Source organism: Ranitomeya variabilis, chromosome 2 (assembly GCF_051348905.1).
Source record: "Ranitomeya variabilis isolate aRanVar5 chromosome 2, aRanVar5.hap1, whole genome shotgun sequence".
Classification (NCBI taxonomy): domain Eukaryota; kingdom Metazoa; phylum Chordata; class Amphibia; order Anura; family Dendrobatidae; genus Ranitomeya; species Ranitomeya variabilis.
The window spans coordinates 912,003,182-912,025,970 of record NC_135233.1 but is presented as its reverse complement, the minus strand read 5'-3'; the positions used below and the strand labels follow the sequence as shown (position 1 = coordinate 912,025,970).

The 22,789-nt window shown below is 39.6% G+C and overlaps 1 protein-coding gene across 10 annotated transcripts in view; it reads right to left on the bottom strand.

Moving 5' to 3' along the window:
* The window catches only part of MECOM (MDS1 and EVI1 complex locus), an 857,842-nt gene that overhangs the window by 19,844 nt on the left and 815,209 nt on the right, over nucleotides 1-22,789 (bottom strand). For 5 of the 10 annotated variants that reach the window (XM_077290592.1, XM_077290596.1, XM_077290598.1 and 2 more), the window contains 5 exons: nucleotides 20,752-20,908; nucleotides 14,834-16,184; nucleotides 13,493-13,616; nucleotides 9,294-9,320; nucleotides 1,535-1,701 (listed from right to left, as the gene is read on the bottom strand). In XM_077290592.1, the coding sequence (XP_077146707.1) occupies nucleotides 1,535-1,701; nucleotides 9,294-9,320; nucleotides 13,493-13,616; nucleotides 14,834-16,184; nucleotides 20,752-20,908 (1,826 nt within the window). The remainder of the gene's footprint in view (nucleotides 1-1,534; nucleotides 1,702-9,293; nucleotides 9,321-13,492; nucleotides 13,617-14,833; nucleotides 16,185-20,751; nucleotides 20,909-22,789) is intronic. The other 5 variants (XM_077290594.1, XM_077290602.1, XM_077290593.1 and 2 more) reach the window with 3 other exon arrangements.

Below are 22,789 nucleotides of genomic sequence, written 5' to 3'. Positions count from 1 at the left end.
CTCAGAGGTCTCTACAAACTCCAGAGCATGATATACCTAGGGTACAAATTTTTTTTTTCTTTTATACATTTACATTTTTCTTGCCCTCATCTGAAAGGGTATAAATTAAATACCTCTACCATTCAGACTATTCACAGTATCTCATTTGGTCTCCTATTTGTGGCTCCTCTCGACAGCCAAGGCATGACTGCTCAGCCATTTACTGACTACAGTTGTGACCCACCTCAGTTAGTGATAAGTTAGAGTGTTCACATGTATTTTTGTTGGGATGAAATCATGAAAGCAGGAAGTCAGGCATGGGACTATCTAGCAAGCAACAGTGCATCGGTAATTATTGCATTTTTTACGCATTTAAAAAAGAACACTAAATGAATAAAACAAAACCTTTTAAATCCTAAATTGTGTCTCCTAAACACAGCAACGATTTTCTACGTTCATAGATTCTCATTATCCAAGACCAACTATTTTGCATATCTTCAACCTTGCAAATTTGACCTGTCTTCAACATCACTTAAGGTACCGTCACACTCAGCGACACTGCAGCGAGCCGATCACTGGAGCATCACTGTTTAGGTCGCTGTAGAGACGTCAAACACAGCAACTCCAGAACGATGCAGGAGCGATCCAGTGACGTAACGGCGACTCACTTCTCGTTCTCGCTGGTTGTTAGCTCCATGTCAAACAGCCGGAGTGTACCGACTGGCTAGAAGGAGACGCTGCAACGCCCCCTATGCTCGTTGCTGGCGTCATTGCTTTTGATGTCAAACATGACGATACACGCCGACCTGGCGACGAAATAAAGTTCTGGACTTCTAGCTCTGACCAGCAATGGCACAGCGGGATCCAGATCGCTGCTGCGTGTCAAACACAACGAGATCACTATCCAGGATGCTGCAACTTCACGGATTGTTGTCGTTCTCTTTGCAAAGTTGCTGAGTGTGACGGTACCTTTATAAGTGGAAACCTCACTAGGGTGCCGCTCATTGGTCTATCACAAATAATTATTTTACTGTTCAATAGAACTACTGAGGATCTAGAAGCTACATATGGTATATAAACAATTAAAGGGAACTTGTCAGCGTGAAAATGCATTCTAAATCTCAGGAATCATGTTATAGGGCAGCACGAATGAGTAGATTGACATATATTCAGTAAAACCTGTGTTTCAGTCATTTATCCCTCTGCTCTTTCTGGCATTCTTGGTCCAGTGGGCGAGACCATCAGTGATTGACAGCTATGACTGTATGCACGCTTATGCAAAGAAAGCAGTCAGTCACTGATAGGACCGCCTACTAGACCAAGAATCCCAGAAAGAGCAGAGGATGAAATGAATAAAACACAGGTTGTACTGAATCCTTTCTCGGAAAACTATATACAGTATCAATCGGCTCAGCTCCCCCTGCTCTATAACATGGTACCTGCAGACTGAACTGAATGGTGAGAGGTTCCTTTTAAATACAAGTACATTTCACTCCTCTGAATGAGGCCTTAAAGGGATCAGTTTGGCTGTCAATCTACAATGTTTGCCACGTACCTGCAAGTATATCGTTCTTTGCCTTTTCGAAGAATATTTTCTGGAAGGACAGTTGGTGAAGTTCGAAAATTGAACATAGAAGGAACTGATTGTATCAGCTCACTGGACTCTGGCTTAAGAGCATTGAAGCTTTCCAACTTCTCAGCCATATTTTCTATTGCTGACATCTGAAAAAAGAGCAAATATACAATTGAGAAAAGTGCAAAACATTTAGTTTATTGCTAGTAACAGATACAAAATGTGAGCGTCTAGAACCAGGAGGGAAAAAAAAAACATTTTTCATTATTAACTTGTCTGTTCTATTAAAATTAAACAGACATTAACCCATTTTATAGAATCGTATGTCTCCGTTAAGTATGTGTCTATATTCCGCATATATTAATACAATCGAATAAAAAACATAACACAATAGAAGAGCTTATTATAATAATAGAAAAACTCATACTGACAATATCTTTACTTTATGGCACACACAATAAAAACAGTGTGGGTGTTTCTACAATAGAATGTAACATATATTTATACCCAAACTCTATAAAAAGATAAAATAAAGTTCAAAAGAAACTCCGACACTTAATTAAATTTGCTCGTACTTCAGCATTTATTTCTCTATACCCTCGACAAGATATATTTTATGTTTAACAACCATTTATGTAACTGTCTGAGTGCCAGTTCATTTTCTTTCCGCACAGGTGGTCTGCTGAATAGCAGATGTATCCCGAAATACGATTAACAAGACAAAATTCCATCTGCTTTGACTTGTCTATAAAATTCAATATAATGATAGATTCCATATTGGGAAAAAAAAATGATTATGGAAATGTGTTTAGTTCAGAATAGCGCTCACTTTATATTGTGGCGTTACCAGTGCACATGCTTTTAAGGGTACTGTCTCACAGTGGCACTTTTGTCGCTACGACGGTACGATCCGTGACGTTCCAGCGATATCCATACGATATCGCTGTGTCTGACACGCAGCAGCGATCAGGGACCCTGCTGAGAATCGTACGTCGTAGCAGATCGTTTGGAACTTTCTTTCGTCGCTGGATCTCCCGCTGTCATCGTTGGATCGGTGTGTGTGACACCGATCCAACGATGCGTTCGCTTGTAACCAGGGTAAACATCGGGTTACTAAGCGCAGGTTACATCGGGTTACTAAGCGTGACGTCACCGCTGTGATCTGCTTTCACTTTACGGCCGGGAGTCAGTCAGAGCGGGAAGCAGACGGCTAGGGACCTGACGGACACCGAAATGTGAGTATGTACGTTTTTTTTTTTTTTACTTTTACGATGGTAACCAGGGTAAACATCGGGTTACTAAGCGCGGCCCTGCGCTTAGTAACCCGATGTTTACCCTGGTTACCCGGGGCCTTCGGCATCGTTGGTCGCTGGAGAGCGGTCTGTGTGACAGCTCTCCAGCGACCACACAACGACTTTCCAACGATCACGGCCAGGTTGTATCGCTGGTCGTGATCGTTGGAAAGTTGCAGAGTGTGACAGTACCCTAAGTCAAAGTACAATGCAAACGGCTTGAAGCAATTGCTGCTGGATTACTGCATGTACACATGGCACATGGGTGAATGCAAGGCAGCGCTTGTTAAAATTGTTGGTTAAAGACATAGTCCTGCCTAAGTAAAAACTTTACCATTTGCATTAGAGTCCATTCCATCACCCCCAAAAATGGAGGGTATAGTCACTTACTTTCACTCCCTCCCATCCCACTCCAAGACCAAACGAAATTCCGATTCATTGGTCAGTGTCACTATCTGAAGTCTATGTGCCACCAAAATTCTGTCATAAGACCTCTGGAGAGCAATGATTGACTGCAGTGTTCAGGTGACTAGTACCCCTGACAGAAGAATGATGGCATCACATCTTCCGATGATGGCACAGAGCAATGGATCCATCTTTGTTGTATCCACAGGACTGACAACAAGTGAGTATGCTGCATCAATGTTTAAGATATCAATGTCTAGGGAAAGGGTTTTATTATGGACAGACAACCCTTTTAATTTGGGATTGCTCTATTACAGCATAAAAGGCAGATACAAGAGGTATTCTTGACCCATCTGCCATCAGAAGACCTTTTATACCCCAAGTTTTTTTTTTCTTTTTCTGTCCTTTGAAGACAAAGTAGCCATCTTGGGATTATTCAGTTTGGGAAAAAGATGGCCTGGGGGGGGGGGGGGAGGCCTAACTAACAAATACTAAGTGTAACATGTACAGAGAACTGTGTAATGATTTCTTTATACTATACCAAGGACAATCACTATGACAAAGTTTCCATTTATTAGGTTTTGAAGAATTTCTTCACTGTAAGAACAGTGGAAAATTACAATTCTGGGACACTAGATTACTGGAAAGGTTTGTTAATCCAGGGATTTATAATTTAAACTTTGAAGAAATGTCCCCAAAATTAGGCAAATTGCATCCATTTCATGGAAACGGTTTGCCTCTCTTAACCAGCACTTTAGGACAATTGTCATATGCTTGTTTCTATATAACGCTTCTTACCATGTTACTATGTGTAACATTAATTTAACATTAATACATAAGCTAAACTACCCCAAAGCAATGGCGTCAAGTTGCTGGAATAGGGTTAAATGTGCCGCATTGGTATGTTTAAGCCCCGTTAACATTGATCTATGATTATTTTATGCTACTGAACAACTTTAATGACCTCTGTATGACATACATGACAGAAAAAAAAATTGTGCCTGACAAAAGTCTGTCATATATTATCAGACATAAAGTGGGTACATCTTTACACAATAGTACATGGGATATTTAGATATTATATCTCATATAAAAGGCGTATACATTTGATAGTGAATATTATTGCATAAAATAGCATAACCAACTACAGTATCTCACTTTTTTGTTGCAGAATGTCAAAATTTACTAGCCCAATTAAGGGGGGGGGAGATTTTTTTTAGCCTCCATCAGGTTAATAAATCCCAAGTACATGATTGGCCAGTATATCAGGATCCTTAGCTGATGAACACAACCAAGGGGAAGAATGGACACAGCTTTACAGTACCGTAGATACATTGAAAAGGCTTCACAAAAGTACAGATGAAGCAAAAACAAGTTTGACATTGAAGAATAAACTTCTTGACTTAACTCAATGATCTATCCCAGTGCACAAGACAAACAGCTGAATTATGTATTCAGCTCTGCTACATCTGTATCTGGGATATACAACGTAGTTGTTTGGAATAAAACAGGCTCATATCTCTGCTTCCTATTCATGTTCCCAGCTGTTTGCACAGTAACTCTACATGGCTTATTGAAGACTAGATTTGCTTTCATTTGTCTAAAATTATGATTGACAGCTTTCTACAAATGTTGCATGGGGGTACTTGTGTCCCCATCACAGAGGAGTAACCTGAAGCTCGAGTCCAAATGCAACAATTATGAAAAAACAACAATTCCTGACCTACCATGTGTAATTCATAACACTGTCTGCTTGGGTGCCATCTTCAGAGGCGGGTGCCATCACAAACTGTGCACCCCTTATTTCAACCCCAATGATTACAAATACTTTTTATTATAATATAATTGGATCGTGCGCTGATAGGTTTCAGACAATGGTCCATTTTATTTATTTTCTCGTATATGATAGGCCTTGTTTGTCCCCATCCCGTGACCTCCAGGCTTGACCTCGCGTTCCATGCTTGGACATTTTAATGCTGGATACAAATTGCAGCATACAGAATACCATTCCCAATTTGCTGCGTGTCTTTCAAATACAAAAGCAGGAAAAAAAAATTCTCCAAGGGAAGTCAAGATGCATTTACTTGTCATGCAGCGAATACGAAGGGCCTGGGATGCAGCGAGGGCTGCAGGCTCACATAGGTTTGATTCATAATCATTCTGCCGCTAAAACATTTTCCACAGATTCTTATGGACAGCACATTTGTCAACATGAAGGATCTTGACACCTACTGATCACAGGGCAGACAGCTTTGTAATGTTACTGCTGATCTCATAGCAGGTAATTCCATCCCTGCAGAACAATGCCATTATCTAACTCAAGCATCTGGAGAATTAGCATTTCAGAGGGGGTGGGTTAACCCTTCTATTTTTTTATTTATTAAAAATCAATTTTTTATCACATGCAATCTGAATCCTGTGGTTTTTAATATCACTGGACCGTTCTTGGGTAAGAAATCAATTTCATATTTGCGTAACTGCATCGGGGAAAAGGTTTTGTGAAAGATAAATGACCTTTGGCCTTTGGGCTGATTAGCAGTGACAGATATGCACAGGGGTTAGAAAAGCATATATAATAGTTGGGCATAATAAGTACCTTCCTAAAGATAATAAATATCATTTATTTATAGCCCTTTAATATCCGGGTTAGTTCCATTATCTAGAGATATTAAATCACTTGACATTTTTGTGTGCCGAGATACTTTGGAATCATAGCCCATTTACATGGAAAATGGCACACAAAGCCTATTACTGTAATATCTATTCATAGCCGCGAGCCATGTTCAGAGCCAATTTATATTCAATTATTAACACTACATATAAAGAGGTTCGGAGGAACAGACTAGTCTTGTCTGCCCAACATTGACCTCCTCATGCACACATGTACTAGGCATTGTCGGAGTGTAATTAATGTAATCAGCCAGCGCCTTAGAAATATTATGTTATTATTCCAGGCAGCTAGAAGTGGGCTGAAAATGATGTGTAGCAAGAGTTAATGCTCAGCTATGCCCCGGGACTGGAACCACTTCCTCCAAAGCTTTGTACACTAAAATTAAATCAGCATTTTAAAACAAAGCTCCTAAGAGTCCTGGTGTACTGTTACAAATTATATGGATAATATATTCCAATCAATATCAACCACTTAGGTAAATTACAAGCTTTGACATGTGTATGTATATGAGGTTTATGGACATGTGGGAACGCACCGTTCACATAGTTAGATCCATTTCAGGTTTACCCTAGCTCAAAATAGCAAATATTAAAATGCAGAATTACATTTTCTTTGAGGAAGGGCAAGATCTATACAAGATAGGATGCTAAAAAGAGAAAAATTGTACTGCCTAATTGACTCTTCCAAAGAGCACGAATCAGAATAGATCCTCACAGACACGGTTTGCTGGACATTCTGCAGGAATGAGCATCTTTCAGACATTTCTCAGGATACTCATCACTGGGAGAAACAATGGGTTGGATGAGGACAATGAATTCTGCTGCAAACCGGTAGGGTTAAGGCAGCATCTGGTCAATATAGAAGTAGTCTTCATCCAGTGACTATGGCAAGAAGCAGTTAGTTTTCTCTAATCTCTGGCTCTCATGTTAAAGTTACGCATCTACGGTTTGTGGATTCTTCCAAAAATGTGTAGAAGCTACAAACTTAAATTTAAGGCCTGCAGAAAGCTTTTGCGCCTCAGTTTAGATGTACTATGTCAGTTAACATTTTTTTAGGAATTGGATCTATAAAAGATCCCCAGTCCCTCATTATGGTGATCAGTGCAAGTCCCAGTAATTTGACACCACAGTTTTGACACTTATCCCATTGATAGGTGATAAATGTTTCAGTCAGGAATACCCGTTAAAAGGGGACCTATTACGCTCTTAAAAAAAAAATAATAATAATCAATGTCTTCTAAAAATCCCCCCAAATACCCTGAAACAGTCTCTTTTTTCAGTTTTGGTCTGTCTCACTTTATTGTAGAGATATTCACATTTGTTGCCTTTGTATCACAATAAGTGAAATTTCTGCTTTTAGTCCAACTAGTCGGTTCTTCAGGGTCTTCTTTTGGGGCGAGTGTTTTCACCCCTTTCTCTTAGATTCTGTCAATCACAGCTCAGCAGCTGATTTAGCAGTCTAACAGTTTAAGATGGTATAAAGAAAGAAAAAGCCGTGAGACACCAGACTCTTGGATGCCTATTCAAACATGTTCCTCCTTCTTCTTTATTGTATTAGGTGGTGCTTTGCAGAGATCAAAATAGTTGCACATATATGAAAGAAAAAAGCGGCACTCACCACTTTTTTGCTTACAAGTCCTTTATTCAAAGGAATGAGACATTCGTGCAGTATGCAGGGAGTACATGCGGGAGAAAAAAAAATAGACTTTTCTGCATGTACCTCCTGCATACCGCACGAATGTCTCAGTCCTTGGAATAAAGGACTTGTAAGCAAGAACGTTGTGAGTGCTGCTTTTCTCTTTTCTATATGTACAACTAACAGTTGTAGATATTGGCGAGCTATGATTGGGACAGCCAGAGGTGAAAGCGCTTGCCCCATAGAAGACTGAAGAAATGCCCAGTTGGACTGCAAGCAGAAATTTCACATGGTACACTCTAAAAGCAACAAACGTGAATATCTCTGCAATGGAGCAGCACAGCACACAAAAAAAAGAGCAGCAGACTCAGGGGAGACCAGAGATTTTTACAAGCTATTTAACAAAATATTTTTCAGCAGGTCCTCTTTAAATCATAACAAAAAGACAGTTTTTATATGACCAGTCTACAATACTTTTGAGAAACACTTATATTAATGCTATCACTGGGTGAAATCTCAGGATCATTATGTTTGCAGCCCTGCTCACTATTATAAAACATGTACGGTATTTATTGTGATGATTTATCAAAAAGACAAGTACAACTTTATTTATGAGCTCTGCAATATTTACAAAAGAGGAAAGTTCATCAGAAAGGTCATATACTAACTAACAATGATTCATTGCCTTCTTGATATTTAAGATTAGAGCATAAGAGATATGACTTTTCCATTAGGATATCACCTAAAATTAACTTGGGACAAAGGAAATATTAATAAAACACTGGAATAATTAGAAGACTAGTCATAATACTTCCGAGCAAGAAAAATTGAAGTTTTTTTATTTATTTTATTTTTATTTATTTTAATCCCCTTGCTTATCTTAAATTTTCTTATTTCATACATTTTTGGAGTTTTGGGACTTAGAAAGTTTTTTTTTTCCTATGAGAAAATATGTGAGAAATGAAAAGTCAATGTCATGGAGCTTTTTTCTTGCTGGATAAGGGAATACATTTATATGGAACGACATCTGTTGTTGAATGTGCGATTGATTTAAAAACATTTTAAGACACATCGGAAATCGTCTGACATTTTTTCAGCGATTTCATTGAATCTGGTAATAATATATTAATGAATCTCATTTCTATATTATTCTAAATAGTAGAAAAGCTACACACAACATTATAGTTCAAATACTTCAACAATCCCTTTAACTAGGGAATTTACTAAGACTTGGTAATTTTTTTATCATGTGGTTAGATACTTATTTCTGCTCGACGATGATCTCTGCCATCTCATGTGGCGACTCTCCTGTTTCTTTTGACCTCATGTCAACAGAAAAGTTCTCTCTCTTCCGGTTTGCTCTGTCGAAGGAGCGTCACTGCCGACTTCATGCTGATTGACAGCCTGCTCATTGCACTTGAGCTAATTGATAGCTTGCTACCCATTGCCTAACATTAGCAGTTACACCCCTTGACAGAGCAGACCTGAAGAGAAAGAACTGCTCTGTTCCATCACTGGAAGCAGGAGAATCACCGGCAGGAGTGGTTCGTGACCACTCGAGTCAGAAAAGATTGTCACTTTTCAGACCAGGCAGGTAGTTTGCAACTACCGGCCGGTAAGTTCTTAGCCCCATAGGAAAAAAATAAGTGAAGTCCTGGATAACCCCTTTAAAACCTTTTTTTTTTTTTTTTTTTTTCCTAAATACACAAATGTCATTTAGAAAATTACGACTACTTACCCAGGTTCTTTGATCAGGCAGTGGGAACTGTTGAAATGATAAAGAAGATCATTAAGTTCCTAGTTTAAAATGGTTCAGAAATTCAATATATTCTGAGCATAAACTGGCATTATAGCATCAGCCAGAAGGACAAAAATATTAGTATTGTGTTTTGTAAATCACCTAACAAAATGACATCTGTTGAGTGACAATTCAGCAAGTAAAAAGACAGCTGCATGAAAATACTCAGAAAACAATAGGATCTTATGACATCTTCGTCCAAAATTGTACAAAAGTTTATAAGGTATAAGTGTATTTTGTATCATGTTGCACCATTTTGTGCAGTTTTAAGCCAAAGTCAGGAGTGAATGCGAAACGGAGTAAAATTATAAAAGGGAAGACCAATCCAAATCTATTTTTGTCTTCACATCTTTTTGGCATCAAAATAGCATTAAAAATGTCATTGTATTTCAATAAACGTACTGGAGCCACTGACACACGTAGACCCATTAAAATCAATGCATCTGTGCAGATGTTATTGATTTTTTGCGGACCGTGTCTCCGTGTGCCAAACACGGAGACATGTCAGTGTTCGTGGGAGCGCACGTATTACACGGACCCATTAAAGTCAATGGGTCCGTGTAAAACACGGACCTCACACGGACATTCTCCGTGTGCGGTCCCTGTGGCGTGCAGGAGACAGCGCTACAGTAAGCGCTGTCCCCCCCACATGGTGCTGAAGCCGCGATTCATATCTTCTGTGCAGCAGCGTTTGCTGCATAGAAGATATGAATAATAGTGTTTAAATGAAAGATCTACCTGTCGGCCGCCCCCCCACCCCCTGTGCGCCCCCCCGCTGCTCAGAAAATACTCACCCGCTCCCACGTTGGCTGTCGCTGCTTCCTGGTCTGGCCGCGGCTTCTACTGTATGCGGTCACGTGGGGCCGCTCATTTACAATCATGAATAGTCGGCTCCGCCCCTATGGGAGGTGGAGCCGCCTATTCATGACTGTAAATGAGCGGCCCCACGTGACCTCATACAGTGGAAGCCACGGCCAGACCAGGAAGGTGCGACAGCCAACAAGGGATGTGGGTGAGTATTTTCTGAACAGCAGGGGGGCGCACAGGGGGTGGGGGGGCGGTGGACAGGTAGATCTTTCATTTAAACACTATTATTCATATCTTCTATGCAGCAAACGCTGCTGCACAGAAGATATGAATCGCGGCTTCAGCACGATGCAGGGGACAGCGCTAAACTTTAGCGCTGTCTCCTGCACGCTCCGTGTGGTACCCACTCGCCACACGGGCGGCACACGTGTGCCGCACGTATGGCCTACGTGAGCTCACGGGCACACGGACAACTCCGGTACCGATTTTTTCCGGTACCGGAATTATCTGGACGTGTGGGACAGCCCTTATAGAGATAGAAGAGAAGCAATCCATCTCTCTGTGTGTGCTGTGTATAGGGGACATCATAGTAGTCTCCATCCAAAAGCTTAGAGAGAACTTTAAACTAGAGATAGAGCCAGCAGTAGGGTAAACTGCTAAAAAAAAAATGTTAGAATATCCAGAAATCAAGTTATTCCTAATGAACACACAATACAACATAATCTGCAAAGTCATCTGACATGACAGGAATGCTTTAAAATCTGCTGGTGGAAAAAAAAGCAGACAAACTTTTTTTTTTATTTGATTCTACAGCATCCAGATATTTAGTAGCCATCATCTGCAGTAAATATAGAAATCATGTAGCCTTAAAAGCTGTACCAAGTGATTGACACTTATTAGTAGATTTAGTGTTTGCCTATACATGGAACGTTTCCACGTCCCGAAGGATCTTAGATGCACGGACTTGACCAACACATAAGAAAGCATCTCACACTACATCATACAAACATAAGCTGCCATTTGTAATCTGAAGATATTTTGGGCTGTGAAACTATTTCCCAGAACACACATAACAAATCATGTGCCAAGTTAAATAATTCCGTTTGTGAAGCCTAACAAAATTACTAATGTGTAAATATATAGGAATGGCAAATATGCCAAATCCAAAAGGCAAATTCCATGTAAGAAATGATGAGCAAGTGTAAACTAAGCAAATAGTGGAGCAGTTGGTAATTCTATCTATCTCCGTTTTAGCAGGTCTCATCTTTGTAAATGACTGCATTCTTGGACTTCAACCAAATACACTTTTAAAACTGTCCTTGCAAGAGCGTTGCAATATCACACTATTAGGTTAATACATTTTCTGCTGGCAAATTAAGCTGAAGCTGATGCATTTACTCCCTTGTGGAGAAAAGCCTCTTTGTTTGCAAGAATGAGTGCACCTGTTTGCAGATGTCAATACATTACACTAATGAGAGCGGAGCCATAACTCACGTTCTCGGTTATTCATGGCCTCCTCAGTTGTGTCTTTTGAATCCATAAAGGTAACATTTGCTGATGAACCCCATGCTGATTCAGGCAACTCAGGTTTCAAAACAATCTCATCCATTTCACACTTTGTATTGACTACACCAGTCCATTACATAGTCATAGAACAATCAACTGTTTAATCGTAACCCATTTTAAAAGAAAGCCAATACCCTAAAAACAGCGATCATCCAGTCATCATCATCTTGGATCATATTGCAATCTCCATTCATTGTTTGATATTAGAATTTCAAGGGATGGTCCAAGCATTTCACGGAAGTATGTGTGACTACTATGTATGACTATGTGCCTGAAAACCTGTTTCACATCGCAGGGAGGATTGTCCAGTGCCGGTGGTGACACCAAATGACCAGGTGACCACAAGTATGCAACATGCATACTCCTGGCCATAGTCCGACTAGACGAGACCGGCCTCGATCAATTCACTCCATACATGTCTAGTCAGAATGTGGCTGGAAGTATGCTAATCACATACTTGCGGTCGCATGACCGCTCAGTGTTACTGCCTGCACCGGAGTATTCTCACAGCATTCAATTTGAGGAATTACAAGTTTGCAGCCACTTAAAATGATATGTTTGGGCAACCCCTTTAAGGCTCAAGCCTAAGAGCAGACTATAAGGCTCTATGATAACACCCTACACATTCCTGGAATAGGGTGCAGGAGCACAGTATAAACAGTGCACCTAGGCAGCCAAGTATATAGACATTATGGAAGAACAGCTACATTTTATGATGATTCACGTTATCTCTGTCTAAAGGCAGTTAACTAATTGAAAATTGGTTAAAAAAAAATCCCCCAAACTTCACATTCAATAACTTTTCATACATGTGACTAATGAAGATTTAGGCTGGTTTCACACTAGCATTTGAATACGTAGGGTGGGGCTGCGTACTTTCTTTCAGATCCGCATGGGAATGCATCCGCACGCATCCACATACAACGCATGCACCTACGTACACAATGTTAAATATAGGTACGCAGGACGGATGCGGATGCATGTGGATCTGAAGGAAAGAAGTACGTAGCCCTACGCTGTGTACTCAAACGCTAGTGTGAAACCAGCCTCAGTGGTTTGAAAAGTCATTGTTGTTGATCATAGGAGTCAGGATCATCATTGCTGTAAACAAGGAGATAATTCCTTCCAGTCAGATTAGGAGAACCATTGATTGGTGATTAATGGGGAAAAAAAATTGATCTGCAACAAATAGAATTTGCTATGAATTGCTCCAAATTTTGATTCAACTGAATACAGCAAAACGGCAGTAGCCAGCTATCCATTAGAACAGAACAAAGGAGTAAAAAACAATAAATAAAAATAATACCCATTCTCCCTTGTCCATGGTGATCAGAACTGGAAGAACCAGAGAACCCACATTGATGGCCTGGAAGCTGTTTCAGTGAGGAGTCAGGAAAGTATATTGTGAGTGTCTTTAGTTTTGGTTTATTTTAACTCCTTCCCTCCCCTCCATTTACTATGCTTCGGGCCAGGAGACATCTCAGCGCACAAAACATCTTTTCACGGAATTACAAGAAAAGATGTTCCAGAATTCTTGTTGTAGCAATTACAAGTGTCTGGAGAATGGCCCATTTGATTTCCTTTTAAGACTAGAAAAACAATGTTTCAGCTATAAATAACTAAGTTTGGTTACAGAATATGCCAAATTAATGAAGTCATGATCTGCATCAGGAGCAAAACCTAGGCTTAATGTAACAAACTAACTAAAGAGGACGTGTCCAATTGGAAGATTTCTGGACAATTTAAAATTTCACTTCTGCACATACCTGTGGATGAAATAAGAATCCAGGGGAAGGTCTTAAATATTTTTCTTTGAGAACCTCAAGTGGATCCATTAGCTTTCTCTTTTCTACCCTGCAATTGTCGATATTCAGGTTATCATCAGTCATTCTGACAAATATAGAACAAATGTCTGATCAGAAAAAAAATCATTTTTTTGCACAACATTTCAATATTGCATGATTTTGACTTTACATATGGTACAATTAAATGCTGCTCAAAAACAAGAGACGGCAAAACTCACAATAAACTTTAGTACATTAAGGGGAATAAAGTAATAGCATATATTGGTGAACTTAACGGAACTTGCCGCCAGGATTTTGTACCTCAAACTAGTATCACCTATGTTAAATCACTGTAATACTGAATAAATAAATACTTTTATTTAAACTATCTATATTTTTGTTTCAGAGAAATCCCATGTCCAATTTTCATACTAATGAGCTGCAAGTGCAGAGGGATTGCTCCTGAACTTCCAGTTTACCAGCCTCGCTCCCTCTTGTTGACGCCGGCCTCCTATTAGTGATTGACAAATCATTCTTCTCTCTGTGACCTGCTCCTTCACCCAAGATCTCACGCAAGCGCCGCCATTCCCAGGGTGGTGCACGTACAGCAAGATCCTGAGGACGTAGCGAGAGCCAAACTATCGATCTGCAGATGCGCCACCCTGGAAATGATGGTGCTTGTGCGAGATCTCGGGCGGGAAAGCAAGACACTGAGAGAACAATGACCTATAAGTCAAAGATGGGACCACAGAAGTGGACGATAAAGTATGTGAGAGGTGGGAGAGTTGTAAGTGCACGGCTAAGCCCCCAACACTTGCAGCTGATAAGTATAAAAATCGGACATGCGATTTCTCTGAAATGGAAACAGAATGCTTAAAATTATGGTTTAGGTTTATTCAGCATTACAGCAATTTAACATAGAGAATATTAGTTTGAAGTAACAAAACAAAACATGCAGACAGTTTTAATTTCCAAAAGAATATAGCACATTTATATAAGCTGTAAATGATGGTCACACACCTGGAACCCACATCTCTCATGAAATGGGCCCAGTTATACATTTTCACTGGTGAAGGTGTCTATGCACTCTCTACTTGTTTGTATTTAAGCTCTTGAAAATTGCTTGCTTGACAATTTTAAAGCTCCCTTACAAATCTAAACAGAGAATTCCATATAGAAATACTACATGTGCTTGCCACCTAGCTTTGTAGACTATTCAAATTACAACGCAAACTTCTCACAAAAAAAAATCAAAAACACACTGAAAATGACAGTCTTGTAAAATTATGCATTTTAAAATATTAGTGTGAAAATGAGTGATACCTGTAGATAGGATCCATAAAGAAAGGTGCAGGTCTGGCGTGCTGCAGACAATGATCAGATGGTTTTGATTTTTCCGGGTCACCATCTTTTTTGTCTCCAAATATATGGTTCTTTCTGGGCTGGTCAGTCTGTTTTGTTGGGGCAGCTCGACTTCTGCTTCCCATACTCAAGTCCAAAGGCTGATCAGGACCAGAAGATGCTGAACCCAATGGTTTTAAGGGCATATTTGACACAACCTTTTCTTCTTTACGCTTTGTGGTAAGATCAAAAGGGGACTCAACATTGCCCTTTGGAATTTTCTTTACTTCTTTTGGAGACACTGGTTCAACTTTTGGAAGAGCAGGTCTTATATCTCTGTCAGGAAATGGGTACACTGACTGAGAAAATGCTGGAAAAAACGGAAGGGGAAACATAGATGGGTATGGTAAAGCTCCACCTTTTTTGTCTGGAAGACCTACAAGTCCCGTTGAGCCAAAGTACTTTTCAGCAATCGAGGCAATTGCCTTTATGGAATCATTAACAGCTCCGGAAACAGCAGTCTGTTCCTCTAAACATGGTGAAAAAACAGAATGATTGTTAAATTCTTGCTTACTGTTCAATGCAGCAAGGTTTTGCAATGGGCTAGCTTTCTCTTTATATATTTTACCATTTTCTTTCATTTTGTCTTTATCACTTTCAATGTCACTTTCAAGGTCAGATCCAGAAGTGGTCTCCAAGTCACTACCACTTGGTGTGCTGACGTCATCAAGGTCACTGCTCTCTGACTGGTCACTCATTTTGTCATGAGGCCTTTGGTCAGAAATATTTTCATCTATAAAATCCAAGATTTTGTTATCACCCATAGAGGAGTGCTTATTCAGTGCTTTCAAAAGGTCTTGCGTTGCTGGTAAGATCTGTGGTCGATTCAAATGTGGACTCTTAATTGTTTGTTCAATACTTGGTAGCCCTTTCAAAGGAGAACTGGCAGGCATTAATGGAGGTCTATAAAGGCTTGAGGGAAAAAGACCTGGAAAACTAAAAGAGAATCCAGGAGCTGTAGGGAAAGTAAGACCAGCAGCATGCCGGCTAGCACCAAAGTAGTCTGCAAGCCCCGTGCCTGCATGATTCATGTTGATTATTGAAGCTTTGTCTAAGGAGGGAGTCCCAGGGAGTGAAATTCCTTGACCAAATAATCCACTAGCAGCAAAGTGATTCTTCCCCTCACAAAATCTTCTGTGCTTATTAAGTGAAGATGTAGTGCTGAACATTTGTCCACAGTCTTTGCATTTGATCTGAGTCCTACAATCTGCATGCATGCGCTTATGTCGACAGAGGTTTGAAAACTGAGTGTAAGACTTATGGCAGACTTCACCTGGGCAGAAAAAGAAAGATCTCGAATGTCACATGCTTTTTAGCGCAAATTACGGGCTCAAAACTAGAATTCTAACAATCACTGCATCATCTTTCATAAGACTTTAAAAGATTCAATGCTATATGTGTACTACCTACAAATATGAAGACAATACATGTTCTTTGGGTAATACATTGGATTCCACACCTACATATAGTAAATATTATATACATTACATATACACACATATACTTATATTACATTCAGGTGTAGCAAACCAATTTCAGATACAGAATTTTCCACAACAGATCTGCTGTCTGAATATACATTAAGGGCCCATTTATATAAGCTAATCCAGGTTGACATAGTTGTAAATTCTAACTTGCCTAATTTCATTTCTACATTTCATACAAATTTTGAGTGTAAAAAAAAAAATTAGATGACATTGATTATCATCTTCAGATAAAATTACTGGGAGTCACTAGCACAAAGTTTTATTTGTACCTGCAAAGGATGTATTATAAATCATGATGTTCTCATCATTCTCACATCAAAGACATACAAGTATAAACAGTGAGCATTCAGAGCCATGTGCAACAAGAAGGGCCAGAGACAGGCTGCCCACACTGACAATAGCTCTATTTTAAGCAAGAGAAGGAAACCAAATTGAATGTATCTCATCCTGCATTGCTGGTTCCCATGAACTGTAATCACGTCCCTAACTTCCACTCACACCAGCACTAACCTTCCAGCACTTGGAAAACCCTTGTCCTTGACAATCCAGAACACTTGCTGTCATCTTCCAAATATTTACCCTGGCATCACCTCTCATAAATAAACAAGGTATCACAATAAGAGCACTAAAAGTTACAGTAATAATCCAGCTGGAAATATTTTATTATAGTGCCAAGTTGCATTCAATAAATGCAAAAATAATTGTATATTATACTTTATATATATATATATATATACACACACACACACACGCACTCTACAGCAAGTTAAGAATGCTTTCAAAAGTAGAAGCTCTAGTAGTTTATTTTTATCAAGTAACAAAAGGCAAAGTGAATGAACAAAAGGAGAAATCTAAATCAAATCAAAATTTGCTATGATCACTATTTGTATTCTAATGTCCCTAGAAAAACTGATGCCTTGAAATTGTAATGAATGCTTTTTTGAAGGATCCCAGCAGGGAGGATGTCCCCAACATCTTGGAGACCTAATCACAGATCTTTTGTGGATGTAGGCTTGAGTAAATGTTTTTGTTTCTTCATGTTGTCCCAGACAGATTCTGATATTGAGATCACGGTTCTGTTGGCGCCATATCATCACTTTCAGGACTTCATGTTGTTCTTTACACTGAAGACAGTTCTTAATTATATTGGCTGTAGGTTTGAAGGGTTGTTGTTCTTATGCAGAATAAATCAGATGCCTCCTGGATAGTGTCGCATGATCTGCCTGTATTTCTCAGGAATAGGCAACATTAAGGACTGTAGACACAGTGGTCGGTAAAGGCAAGAGATGAAAGACACAGAGTACTTATTTCCCTTGAAATTGGAAGATGTACAGCAGTGCCATCAGCTCAAGACTTTACCCAATGAGTTGGACCCAGTCTTACCCATCTACTGTTTGGAGAAGTCTGGCCAGACGTGGTCTTTATGGAACAATACCTTTGACATGTAAACAAGGCTAAGTGACTCAAAATGTACAAAAACATAGAAAAGCAGGATGGTGAAAAATGACAGGAAGCAGCAGGTGTTCTGGACTGATGACGAGTCAAAATGTGAATTCTTTGATTGTAACAAAAGGCAATTTATTTGCTGAAGGGCTGGAGGGCACAGGCAACAGTGAAGCATGGTGGAGATTCCTGGCAAGTTTGGGCCTGCATTTCAGCAAATCAAGTTGGGAAGTTGGTGAACATTAATGCAATCCTAAGTGCTCAGAAATACAAGCAGATACTTATTTATCATGCAATACAATCATTTGACGTGTCTGATTGGCTCCAAATTTATACTGCAGCAGGACAACGACCCCAAAAATGAAGCCAATGTCACTAACACATCTTAGGAGTAAAAAAAAACAAAAAAACAAGATGTCCTGGAAGTGTTGATATGGGCCCCACAGGCAAAGATCTCAATATTATCGAGTCTGTCTGAGATTATATATAGAAACTGAAGGATTTGTACAAGCCTACATCCACAGAAGATTGGCGGTTGGTTATACAAGAGGTTTGGAAAAACTGATGAGTTCCTTATAAAAAAAAAAAAAAGAGAGTGTACGAGTACTAGAAGAATTGATGCTTTGATGCCGTTTTGAAAACAAAAAGGTAGTCACATCAAATGATTATTTGATTTCAATTTCTCTTTTGTTCATTTACTTTGCATTCTGTCAACTGATACAAATCAAAAATTATTGACAGCATTCCTACTTCACAGCATTTTTTGTTTACTACACACACGCCTAAAACTTTTGCACAACACTACATATTCAATACACACACTTGCAGATCCCTATCGTTATTGCAATCAGACAATCCCAAAATATTATTCACTAGAAACCATGAAGTCTATCATAACGTCTAGTAACAAACCATCTAGTTACAAGATATCAGCTAACGTTGGCGTAATGATCAGTGAAAAAGAATAACCGAACACACCATAGTCAACAGTTTCAAGTTTATTATTGTCACATAAAAACGGTTCCTCGATGGACAGAGATTTATTGGGACCACCTTCATTTGCAAATGATCACTTCTTAGAGGTCTATTTCGTAACACTGACTAATGGCACAATACTAGAAAAAGCCTTAATGGTCACTTGCTAATGACAGAACAGTAAAAATGCTATTATTTTAATTAAGAAGATTAAATCTATGGACAGCACTGGGACAGGCAATGCATTATATCCCCCTGTGCTGAATGGCCTCACACATTGAACAAGAGAGTCTCTGCATTAATGTGGCCCTTGAGCAGGTTTGGGAAAACAGAACGTCTTTAAGCTGTAATACCCTGTACTTGATATCTGACTTTAAGTAAACCAGATGGGCTAATAGTTTCCATACAGTACCCTTCAAAAACAAAAGACACCGTTCTTCTACCGGAGCACCTACAATTCCAATGTTCACATACATCTATCCGACCACCTTTCATCACTTTCCAAAAAGCCTGTGCGCCAATGAGAATTATCCTATCAACAGCTAGCGAGCTCAATTTGTAATTTCTGGGAAGACTGGTAAGAGATAGCAGTCAGAATTGCATATTTTCTGCTTATTAAACACATTAAGCAGCGGACGGAATACGCAGGACCAATTATAGCATGTGGTTTCTATTTGCAGGACCTGAACAGTTTGCAAAGGCAGTGAGTAATTACCTTTGTGTTGGTGAGCTTTCCCAAAAGTTGGAGCAGAATAGTGTAATAAGAGACAGTTGCCATAAACAGACGGGTGTGCTGTACACGGTGTGTGGCCTGGATCTGGACATACACAGCAATTATACATGTAAAATACCTTTGGCCCAAAATGTGCAATTATGGAAGTGGTGCTCAAAATGGTGTGCCATTCATCCAGTAATGTAGAACTGGAAAATATGCCCAGAAGGCACTATATAGACCGCGAACATGCACAGCTGCCTCCTGTAACAACTTATCTAAATCGTATGGGCAGTCTTGAACAGTACTTTGTAATATATGTTTAAAGAAAGAAGTTATATATTGTATAGAATAAACATATAACACTTTCTCCGATTATGCATCTGCAAAGCTACAGCTACCCAGTATTGTATATAGCTTGTGTGTGTTTAATAAATAAATGATAAATTTGTAAAATAAAAAAAATAAAAAATAAAAAAAAAATATAAATATATTTTTTATATTACATGTGACTTTCAGGCCCAAATCCACATCCTGTACATGTGAATGGGGTTTCTGCAACCCCCAATTACATGCAGAAGAAAAAAAAAAACATTTTGATCCAGTAGCTGATGATGCCATTTAAAAAAAAAATCTGCAATGGAAGAGGGTAGCTTGAAAATCTACAGCATTTTGTTCAAATCTACAGCATATCTATACTAGAAAGATAAGGTCTAGAGATGACATTTTTTATTTTTTTATCTATATGTAGGATGAAAAAGATGCAATAAAAGATGAACATATACTTTAAAATTAGTACCTGCAATTTTTGAAAACTTCCGACACATCAAAGAAATATCAGACGTTTTCACCATTTTGGATACATGATCTGCGCACCAAACAGATATCTAGAATGAATTTGTCCCTTTGATTATTAGCCAATTCGATATTATCAAATGTTGACATGATGCCTGTGAGTAGGCGTTCCCAGCTCACAGATCTTCCACAATGAACGTTTTTGACATGACAGATCAGTACTGTATTGGCTGCTGTATTAAGCACAAGTGCCTCCAGTACAATAACTGGTTAAACTGTTGTTGAGCCATAAAAGCTGTTCTACAGGATGAGCCTTTCAATATTCCCATCATTTAGGTCTAATTTGTATACATTTGGTTAAAAAAAAAAACAACAAAAAAACAAAACAAAGCATTGGAATCTGAGAAAAGAAAAACAATGTTACTCACATACAAAGGGCTTGACACTGCTGTGAATGTGCTTGTGCTGCTTAAGACCTGATGAGGTTGCAAATGTTTTGCCACACTCCGAGCAAGCGTGGGCTCGAGCTCCTACATGCTGGGAGCGAATGTGCCTTTGGAGGTTGCTAGGATCCGTGAAAACCTGCTAGGAAATGAGGACATATTAGTTGATAAATGTACACATTAAAGAGGATCTGTCAGGAGATTTCATCATGCAAACAGCAATACAATATTTAATAGATCTCCGAGACCTGATGAGGCCGGTGCACTTACTGAAAGAATCAACGTATGAATAGCTACATGAACCTTTGTGAAAACTTCTAGTGTTCAACTAAGCTGGACTCAAATTACACATTTAACGGGAACTTGTCAGGTCTGATAATGCAACTAATCTGCAGACATCAGACAGGACAATAGCATTAGGTGCCTCACTGACTGTATACTGAGCGATGACTGAAGCTCTGCCACCCCGCCTCCATGACTGAAAGTCGTGCCGCCCTGCCTCTATGACTAAAAGTTGTGCCGCCCCGCCTCTATGACTGAAAGCCAGCTGCTTCAGGGAGAAAGAAAGTTAATTTTCTCCTGAATTCCACAATTTTAGTACAGTGACCAGATACCTTCATAGCGCTATTAACCTGCAGAGGAATACTATATCTGCATTACCGGACATGACAGGTTCCCTTTACAATTGAGCATTATACAGTCATTCTGCAATGGATACCCAGAGTAAGTACACCAACCTCATCAGGTTTAAGATCTATTCGCCAATATAGGTGGCTTGGATTATGACATCTGGCAACAGAGTCGCTTCACATCATTTGGATATTTGCACTTGGGTAATGATAATCTCATTGCATCAGGATATAAACAAGAATATACTATTTAATGAAGGATAGTACATAGTCCATAAAATTAAGTGTTTGTAGTTTGTGCTTTGTTTTTTTATAAATATTAGCCCGTGCCGCACAGCATTCTGTAATTCAAAATACCGCTACTGTCCTTCAGAACTTAGCATTCAGTACTAAAGGAAGGCATGTCATGGCCTGTGGACACTGCGTCTGCTCTCCTGCACATGCTAACCATACAACAGCTTCACATCACGGAGCAGGTCTGGCTCTCAGCCAGGACTCGAACAAACTCTAAACTAAACAAACGCTTCTCCGCCTGAAGGTTTGGACTTAAAGAATAAACTGTCCAGTTTGATAATGTCATATGTAGACGGCATGACAGGACAAGCCTGGACAGTTCAAGTTCGTACTCCTGTGGCTCTCGTCAGAGTAAGCAAGTCATCAGAAAAGCGCGCTCCACCTCACATACACTTGGAAGGATAAAAAAAAAAGGTCTACAAAGAAAGTCAGCTTTGCTGCAATGACTGTCCGCTGATACTTGTAGTCAGTGGCATAATTAGAGTCCTATGGGCCCCAATGCACCCCCCACCACCTGGAGCCCTACCCCCCACACGTTGGTCAGATGTATGGGCCCTGTAGCATTCGAAATTCTATAAAGGACATACAAGTTGAACCTCCTCCCCTTTATGCAGTATATCTGTCACCCATCCTGTTATACATATTCCCCTTTCTGGTATACATGTCCCTTATCCTGGCATATATATATCCCCCATTCTACTGCAGTTCTTTAATACATAGAAAAAAAAAATTCTACTCCCCTTCCCTCCACATCCCCACCACTTGGCGTCCTGTTCTGCAGCTGACTTCAGCATGCAAGTGACGGAAGCGCATGAAGTCGCAGCCATGCACCCCCAGTCAAGTGCACGCCGAAGTCAGCTGCTGGCCTTTGAGTGGCCGAAGTCAGCTGCTGGCCTTTGAGTGGCCGGCAGCGTGTATTGCAACACACTCTAATTTTAGGTTTATAGTACTCTCCTGCTTAAAGTAGACCTTTCACCAGGTCAAAAGCAGACAGTTTTTGTCGTAGTTTGTTCCCATTGCTCCACAGAGCATGCCATCTTTTTTAATCCACCATATGATTCTATAGAATTGGGCCTTTTATTCAGATTTTTTATCAATGA